The sequence below is a fragment of the Salvia miltiorrhiza genome, chromosome 1 (genome assembly GCF_028751815.1).
Source record: "Salvia miltiorrhiza cultivar Shanhuang (shh) chromosome 1, IMPLAD_Smil_shh, whole genome shotgun sequence".
NCBI lineage: Eukaryota > Viridiplantae > Streptophyta > Magnoliopsida > Lamiales > Lamiaceae > Salvia > Salvia miltiorrhiza.
In genome coordinates, this window is record NC_080387.1 from 5,321,364 (window position 1) to 5,331,123 (window position 9,760).

At 36.6% G+C, this 9,760-nt stretch overlaps 1 protein-coding gene across 1 annotated transcript; it reads left to right on the top strand.

Annotated features, from left to right (window-relative positions):
* The first annotated feature begins 8,357 nt into the window (after positions 1 to 8,357).
* On the top strand, positions 8,358 to 9,444 carry LOC131015798 (GATA transcription factor 15-like). Its single transcript, XM_057944224.1, has 3 exons — positions 8,358 to 8,651; positions 8,754 to 8,861; positions 8,941 to 9,444. The coding sequence occupies exons 1-3, from the start codon at positions 8,631 to 8,633 to the stop codon at positions 9,196 to 9,198; spliced, it is 387 nt and encodes a 128-aa protein (XP_057800207.1). The 5' UTR covers positions 8,358 to 8,630; the 3' UTR covers positions 9,199 to 9,444.
* Positions 9,445 to 9,760: the final 316 nt, after the last annotated feature.

The following is a 9,760-nucleotide window of genomic DNA, read 5'->3' on the forward strand; positions in this document are numbered from 1 at the left end:
TCATCCTCCTCTGCATCAGTCGACTCATCCCAGTGTTCAGCCCATCGAATGAATCGATATGGATACTCTTATTTACGCAATCATTGTAACACCCCGCCCATTTATATTAAGTTTAGAATAATTTTTTAACTTAGATTTAAGATGATTCACGCCGGATTAAGAAAAAGAAATTTATTTTAATTCCAGCAAAAATGATTTACAAAAGCATTTGTAAATTTAGTAATTAAATTTATATGCATTGCATATTTATTTAATTAAGCATTCAAGCATTTTAGGTGTGTTGAGATTTATTTCATGTTGGGCCTTATGTTTTATTCACATTTGAGTGCATAAATGAAAGTCCAACCCATCCCCTTCCATCAAAGCCCAACCCACCTCTTTCCTTGATATTTTCGACCACCACCACCGCCTCACTGTTCTCTCTCTCTTCAATATATATATCTCCTTCGCTGCACTCCGATCTTTCTCTTCTCATTCACTCACTTCTCTCTCATTTTCTCCCGGACTGAGCTTCGAACACTGAACTCCAAGAACAGCAGCCAACGATTCACCCAGCAAATCCAAGCCAAGGTTTCACCTTTAAACTCCCCTGCTTCTTTACTTCACTTTTCGTCCAATAATTCAAAATGCATGTTCATGTATTTGTGTGTTTATATGTGTTTTAGCTTCATAACTGTTAAATGAATAAGGAAAGGTAGAGTCATGAACTGTGCTGCTTTAGTTTCGAGTCTTGAGCATGGTTTTTATGGAGTTGGTTGTGTGGGTTGAATGGTGGCTAAATTGGAGTTTTGGATGAGAGTCGAGAGTAGATGAGAGTTGAGGGGGGGAGGCCGTGGTTGCTGCGGTCGCCGCAAGCAGAGGGAGGTACAGGCGCTTCGTCGTTGCCAAGGAGATGATCGGTGAGGTGTTCAGAGGTTGGGGGTGAAGAGCAGAGCAGAAGAGCAGAGCAGAAGAGCAGAGCAGAGAGATGAGGGCAGAGAGATGAGGGCAGAGCATGAGAGCAGAGCAGGGAGATGGGAACGCCAGAGCTGGAACGAACCCGCTGGAACGCCCGAGCTGGGATAGCCAGAGCTGGTAGAGACCAGAGCTGATTAACGTAACCGAGCAGAACGGATGTAGAACTCTTGTGCACATTTTAGTAAACACTTTTTATGCTTAATTATGAAATGAGTCATGCATTGCATCACGTTTTAATTGGTTTTATTTATAATTCCAATAACAAGAGAAAGACGAGTAAGAATATTGTTGGTGTTCTTGACTCAAGAGAATTGTTTTCAATTATTTATTCTTTAAATTTTGAAAACCCGGCTAAGTGAATCACAAGATGATGAGCACTACACCACGACTTAAGATTTAATTCAGGAAACCTATTTAAGATTATAGATTTCTTGTAGGCTTTGTAGACTGTGAGGACTAGCGCTGCTTTTCCGATCCAAAGTTAAGAATAAACGACAGGCATTGCCTAATCAGGTGGGCTTATTTTCCAAATGTATGATTTAGCTATTGAGCTTAAATGTTTCAATGAAATGAAAACTGTTTATCCGATAAAAATATTTTTGTCCACTCTGCTCTGTTTAAGGCTCGCAATTCATGGATCGATCAAGGTTCTCTTATGGCCTAACACGTTATTTGAGAATTGTGTACACTTGTTAGTTGTTTCGGTGGGTTGATCTCCATCGGGCACTAATTCATGTAAGAGGCGTTATAAGGGTGCTTGGCTGGATGTGTTCCGGAGCATGTATCATGTAAGGCCTGCCTGGGTAGCGTCCCGAGGTCAATTCAACTTGTCTGAGTTACGTCCTCAGGGCAAGTGTCATGGGAGTAAGCGATCCGTCGGTGGCTAAAAGGTCCGGGATCACAGCGAGTAACTAAACAGAGTGTGATAATGGCGCCAAATGAAAGAAATGTTTTAACATGCTTAGAAGTTCTTTTGTTTTAAAACCTTCTAAGTTATGTCAAGTATGATTGGATAAACTGCCTTTAGGAAAATTATGAAATGTTTTAGAAAATGCATGCCCACTGAGTACATTAGTACTTAGCCCAAAAATACTTTCAAATGTTTTCAGGTTGGCTGGCTGGTGCTGACGGGGCAGAGCTGAGGCAAGGGTTCAATATTCTATTAAGACTTCCGCTGTAGCACTAGCTTTTAAATGTCTTTTGTTTCTCAACTTAAGACTTTCATGTTAAATTCAAATGATATCCTTGATCGACTTTAAACTCTTAACTCTTAGATTTATGCTATTGAATGTCGGTTGTCAGAAGCATGAAACAAAACTTGTGATCCAAAGGGGCCTAGCCCGACTTGTTATCGTATCATTCAGGTTCAATAAGGATTTTCCCTTATGTTATTTCTATAAATTGGTTGCACCTCGATTGTATTTATTCTTTCAAGAATTGGGGTGTGACAACATTAGTTATATTACCTTATGCCACAATTACAATATGTACAAATGTAAAAACAACACACACGGACACGCATTTATAGTTAGTGATGGGTGATATGCTATATACATATTGTGAGTATTATTTGCAGTGGCGGATCCAGGATTTATTATTAGGGGGTACAAAATTTACTGCTGTACGACGTAGACGTATGAAAATATTTATACGTCCGCCTCCGAACCAATTTTTTTAAGCATTCCGTCAATTCGTATTTATATCCAAGTAGAATCTTAATAGGTTTGGAATTAGAATTAATCACTTAATTGTTCACAATTTCATTAATTCAATGGCAAGTATATTAAAACATATAAAGACATACTTTTATTCGTATTTTTTTAAATATATTATTTTATCTTCTAAACAAATAAACTAATTTCATTATTAATAGTTCGTAATTTATTTTAACTCGGGAATTAACTCAAATTCAATATTAAAACTTATCTAATTAGAAAGGAAAATGAGACAAAGATAACATAAATTTAACAAACTAATAGAACAAATCAATGTAAATTGTTAAATATTTAATCTAATATTATAATTATTATAATACTATATTATACTTTTCCTTGTATATATATATATGTATATAGTAAAAAAATTAAAAAAAAATTGGGGGTGTACCCCCTTGCTCCCATATAGATCCGCCACTGATTATTTGTGAGTTTTACTCAAGTTGAATCCATATTAATATTTTATATATTTATTTTAATTCGAATCTCTCAAAAAATATTATTAACATCATCAATTTTATAAATTTATATAAAAATCAAAAATTGATTTATTCATTTTTCCAATAAATTCAAATAAACGAATAAAAAATAAATCAAACTTTGATTTTTATATATACATCAATAACAATTTCTGTGTTATTAAAATCAAAATAAAATGTGAACGGTGCTCATAAATAATGATTATAGTAGGTATGTAACATATTGTTGGGAACCTATGATGCACGGATTCTTCAAAAAATGGCACAGTGAAGTATCGGATACGCGCAGGGTGCGGGTGCGGGTGCGGGTGCGATTCGCGTGGGATGCGCAAGGGATTCGCCACTCAAAAAAAAAAGGGGATTTGCGAATCCGATTCGCGCACCCACAAATAGGGTGCGTTTAGGGTGCGTTTTGGGCTATTTTGCAATTTTTTCAATTATTTTTGGATTTTTTTGCAATTTTTTTAATTATTTTTTGGCTTTTTTGTAATTTTTGAGTTATATTTACATCCAATTTGAAACTTTTACATGCAATTTATTGAAAATTTTACTTTACTTATATTTGCAATGCGATTTTTTTTCAATATTTTTGGGCTCTTTTGCAATTTTTGAAGAACTTCATTATTGAAACTTTTACTTTAACTTATATTTGCAATGCAATATTTAATTTGTGAATGCTATTTTCTTTTTTCAATTTGACTGGTCACATATAATAAAATATATATAAATATAACAGACGTATCCTTTACGAATCGCACCCTATAATTTTAAAAAATCTGTATCCCCGCATCCGAATCGTATCGCTCCCGCACCCGCCCCCTCGCACCTGTGCAACATAGTTGGGAACTTATGAAATATCCTAATGAGTGGATTTTTAAAATGGTCACTTTCATATTGTAAAATTAAAAATTGTCCACTAAGATAAAAATATTAAAAAATGGTCAGTGTTACCAAAATACCCTTCACATTAAAAATTAAAAAATGTCCACTTCATTTTACCCATTAAAAATCACTACTTTAAAAACTCCCGCAATTCACAACCAGTGTGAATTCACAATCAAAATTTTTTAGTTGTGAATTCACACTGGTTGTGAATTCACAAATTCACAACCAGAATTTTTTGCTTATGAATTCACAACCAGTCGAATTCACAATCAAAATTTAATTCACAACCATATTTTTTTGGTTGTGAATTCACAACCAGTCAAATTCACAACCTAAATTTAATTCACAATAAGAATTTTTTGATTGTGAATTCAAAACCGGTCGAATTCACCACGAAAATTTAATTCACAATCGTAAACCCTAAACCCTATCTAAACCCTAAACTCACTCTAAACCATAAATCTTAAACCCTAAACCTTAAACCCTAAATCCTAAACCTTAAACAGTTGAATTCACAACAAGAATTTTTTGATTGTGAATTCACAAGCCTAAGCCCACTCTAAACCCTAAACCCTAAAACCTAAACCCTAAATTCTAAATCCACTCTAAACCCTAAATCCTAAACCCACTCTAAACCCTAAAACCTAAACCCTAAACCCTAAATCCTAAACCCTACATAGTCGAACAATAAGAATTTTTTGGTTATGAATTTACAACTAAAATTTAATTCACAACCAGAAATTTTTGGTTGTGAATTCACAACTAAAATTTAATTCACAATCACAATTTATTTTGGTTGTGAATTCAAGTAGTTGGGAATTTCAGTTTTTAAAGTTTGAATTCACAACTAAAACTAGAATTTATTTTGGTTGTGAAATCGAGTTTTAGTTGTGAATTTATAAATCTGGTTGTGAATTCAAGAATATTAAATTGTGAATTCATAGATGTGGTCGTGAATTCAAAAATATTAAGTTGTGAATTCATAGATCTGGTTGTTAATTTAAGAACATTAAAAAAATAGTTGTACAGCTCGATCAAATTGTTGTACAACACCAAAATACAACAATTTAATCTACCAACAAAATACAATTCGACCACGGATTATAATTACAATGTCCGTCTACCGATTTCTTTATGAATTACATTACACTCAATTAGTTCAATTGTCCAACTAAAATAGAAATAAAAATTAATATTCTGGATGAAAATGGTGGACGGCAACCCAAGCACAACATCTCAAGAGTAGATCCAATCATCCCAATACATCAAGTCGAGGCCAGATAACCTTGAATTTTAACAGAGCTAGAGAGAGAGGGATGAATTTTAACAGAGCTAGAGAGAGGGGGAGCGACATACGCGAGAGAGAGGGAGAGGGAGGGGAAAGAGAGAAAAAAATGAGTCGCAATTTTTTAATTTTTTAAAGGGAGGGGTATTTCTGACATTTTGCTAAAAAACTGGCCATATTTTAATGTTTTTATTTCATAGGCTAGATTTTAATTTTACAATATGAAAGTGGATACTTTTATATATTAACTCTATCCTAATCTAAGTTTTGATGATACCAAAATCAATAGGTTTCACTTGTAATAGACTAGATCTGTTCGAACTCAAGTGTTAGAGTTCTTTTCTAGTTTAGTTGCTGTTCTGAAGACTGAAGATTGAAGCCGAAGGACTGAAGACTGAAGACTGAAGTTGTCGAGTGTTGATGATTTAAGGCAAAGTCGAATACTGCTATTTGACTGAACAATCCAAGAATCAGTTACGACTGATTTCTTAATGCGAGCCACGTGGATTCAGCAGACTGATACTAAAGTTAAGTATCAGTTAAACATTCTTCCTCGGACTAAAGCTCCAAAGCTTAAAGGAAGTCACGCACTCCAGAAGTACAACCACATTAAATGCAGAGATTTCAATGATCGTCCTTTCTCTCCAGAGCCTTCCTTTTTGGTGATTACCTTTTTCAGAGACGTCGTATCTCCTGCTCTCAAAGTAGCGTTCTCACCAAGCAAAGGAACCTCGAAGATTGAAGCCTCAGCAAAGTTCAAATCTATCTCCAATGGATGAATTATTGAAGACCATTTCAGCCAACGGATCTATTCAAGACCTCTCCTATAAATAGAGCTCGAGGATCACTTCAATCTTCACCGATTCAACTACATAAGCTGAAATGCTGTCGAATTCGTCACTCGGCAATTCAAAGCCATTCCAAAGTTTGAATCGAAGAAGAGAATCACAAAGCCAAAAATCAGTCACTGCCGATTACATATATTTTCTTAGAACTTAGGCAAATATTGAATATCCAAAGCCTAGATATAACTGATTACAGAGAACCTTTTCTTTGTAATCTAGTTGGCAAGTTTTCGAACCTCTTTTCAACCGACCGAATTGAGAGTTTGAGTTGTGAGGAGTTCAGACCAGTGTTCTGACTCCAAGAGATCTTAGTCTTTGCGGAAAGACATAGTTTTGTCTCAGTGAAGCTAAGAGTGAGAAATCTAATCCAGTGTGTTGGTACTGAAGTTTGGATCTTCGGTTGTTTAGGTTTGCCGTGCACCCGTAAGCACAAGTCCAGTGAAGTTGTCAGTCTGATCAACTGACCGTGGATGTAGGAAGTGTTTTCCGAACCACGTAAAAATCCCCTTGTTATTTATCACTTTCAGTATTTATCTTTCTTATCTGTGCACAAACGTTTTATCAACTGAAACTGTTTAATAGCAAAGTGAAACATAAACCTTGACAACTTGTTCAATCACAAAGGCTATTTCGAAAGAAAAGTTTTCCGCTGCCAGTAATATTAGTCGAACTGATAAATCTTCGGATAGTCAGTGAGATTCATATTACTCCTCTGATTTACAAACTCGACTGAAGCCTAACGTGTATAAGTTAAAGTCTTTAACTTAACTGATAACTCCTTACTGAAGAGTATTCAGTATCAGTCGTCAACCTAAGTCTTGCTAAACTCTTTAAATTGAAAAAGATTGTGTCAATTTGTTTTCGTTTGAAAAATAGCCTATAGGTGTATCCCCCCCCATACACCTATTCGAGACCCCAAGGGACCTAACACATACTCCCTCCGTCCCATTATTCATGGCACGTGCCTTTTTGGCACGGAGATTAAGGAGTGTGGAATTAAGGAAAACTACATATTTAGTGTTGTTTTAATTAAACTTGAATTACTATTAATTACATAATCCTTTCCATCTCTCATACGCTATTTTCAACACAGACAATGAAGCATCGCCGGAGCCGCCGACGTTTCTTCGTCTCCGGCGCTGCCGACTTCCCAAAATCCAGCACCCCCTCTCGAATCCACATATCCATAAACCAAAATCCCCAAAATTCCCAAATCCACAAAAGTAAAAAAACCAAGAATAATTCGATCTAAGATCCTCCTCTAAAATAATGACGCTTGAGATCTCAGAGACTGCTCCAGATGCCATCATGATGAAGGTCTTTTATCCTCGCGGTTGGAGATGAAGGTCCGCCTCGTGAGCCATCTTCTTGGTGCTGCTGTCGTCTGTGAGGAGAGGCAACATCTCCAGCGGCGTGGGTGGAAGAGGCGATGACGTAATAGAGAAGGTGGCGGCGGGGATAGTGCAGGGGCGGTGGAGGTGGCAACGTTGGTGGAGGAGGCGGTGGTCAGATGTAGCGTCGTGCCACCACTAGGGTTCGGATGGCAGTGGACAGATCTGGAGAAATCTGGCTGGTTGTGGACGGCGATGGACAGATCTAGCTGTGGACGGCGGTGGACAGATCTGGCAGCGGAGAAATTTGGCTAGCCGACGGACGGAGGTGCCACTACTAGGGTTCGGACGGCGGTGGCTGCAAGAGGGAAAAGTGGGAGAGATGAGGAGAAAGAGAGACCGATGGGTGTGGAGAAGGATAAGAGAGAGAGAGAGAGAGAGGCGGTGGGTAGGATGAGAGAGAGAGAGTAAAAGTGTATTGATTAAGAATTTTAATTAAGTCCTAATTATGGCCCAAAAAAAATAGGCCATGTTATTTGGGACAGCTCAAAAAAGAATACAGACCATAAATAATGGGATAAAGAGAGTATCATTCTTCCACAATGAATAAATAAAAACTGAAATAAGTAAATCATCGAAAAACCAAAAGAAAACTCAAATAATCACTAATCACAAGAAGATAAATTCCACATATTATCCTACACCCAAAAAATAGAAAAGCCCTGCACGGATTCTCTAACAACAGAATCACGATCAGAGAATCCAACGGCCGAGATTGGTCCACTGCAATTCAAAATTTGAAATCTCGAAGGGTATTATAGTCAATCACAATAAATACAGAGTCAGCTAGGGTTTCGCGTATCCATCATTTTCTGTCAACAGATATATAAAAAGATTAGCTCAGCCCACAAAAACACACACACTACACACACTCGGCCCATTCACACCCTAAAACCCTTCGCCAAAAATCTCATCCTCTTCACTATTTTGATTTATTTTCACAAATATTTCTTTTTTAGTTTTTCATTTTTTTTTCTGCTTCCATGTGATGATCATGCCATTGTCTGGATAAACCTCTTCTCATTCTTCTCATATCATTCCTCTGATTTTTCATCAATCTACGCTCCGATCACATGGATCTGAAAGTAGATAAGGTGAGAAATCATACGATCGCATCATTATCCACTTTTTTTTTTTTTTTTTAGGTTTGATCAATCAGCAGCAACTATTTTACACATCTTTTTGTTTTGTTTCAGAAAGCAGATTTTGAGGAGAAAAATGGCAGTATTTGTCCATTAAAGAGCTGCAGCGACTGTCACACTACGAGAACTCCACTTTGGCGCGGCGGTCCAGCTGGACCGAAGGTAATTTTTCTGAAAACTTTATTTTATATTTTCCGATTTGATTTGAAATTTTTCCGGCTAAGGCGTGTTTGTTTTGCAGTCGTTATGCAATGCGTGCGGTATAAAATACAACAAGAAGAGGAGGCAGCTCCTCGGATTGGATTCGGGGAAGCCAAACAAGAAGAAGAAGCGAACGAGCGTTGCGCGGAGCGACGAGGTTAGAGAGATTTTGAAAATGCGATTCAAGAGCGAGATTGTGTTGCAGAGATCGGGCAAGTTGATGAGCAAGTTGAGAGAGGAAGAGCGAGCGGCGATTCTGTTGATGGCGCTCTCGTGTGGATCATCCGTCTACGCTTAGTGGAGTGGTACCTCCCGCTGCTCCGGCTGTACCCTGATTTTCTGGGAATTTGGAATCTGAAAAAAAAAAAAAAATTGGAGAGGTCTAACTTAATTTGATGTGTTTGAGGGAGAGATTTAGGTTTTAATTTTTACTTTTTTTTTTTTTTTAGGATGATTCGCTGATGTAATGAGTCTAATGACTAACAATGATTGATTTAGTCATGTTTTTTCCTAGTAATAGTATGATTAATTCCTTAGATTTTTATTTTTGACTTGTGTATATAAGCTGTTTTTTTTTGTTCTTCTCTCTGTCTAGGAGCATTTTGTTATAAATAGTGCAAGTGGTTTTTTCGATGTCTTGTGAAAAAGTGGGAACTTTTTCGAATTTGCCACATTTAACAGATACTTTGTTATAAATTCGTCTCAACTTCCAATGATTTTTCAAAAATCAAATTTCCCCAATTGATGAGGGCATTTTGAACTTTTTGAGAATACTAGTTTAGCCACTTTGACAGTGTCTTGTTTTGGATTTTGCACTTAGATCTTTTATTAAATTTGCAAATATAATTGTGCTGGATTTT

Coding starts and splice junctions, on each gene's coding strand:
- LOC131015798 (XM_057944224.1), top strand. CDS start 8,631: ATGGATCTGAAAGTAGATAAG. Junction 8,652..8,753: donor TGGATCTGAAAGTAGATAAG/GTGAGAAATCAT, acceptor GTTTTGTTTCAG/AAAGCAGATTTTGAGGAGAA. Junction 8,862..8,940: donor GCGGTCCAGCTGGACCGAAG/GTAATTTTTCTG, acceptor TTTGTTTTGCAG/TCGTTATGCAATGCGTGCGG.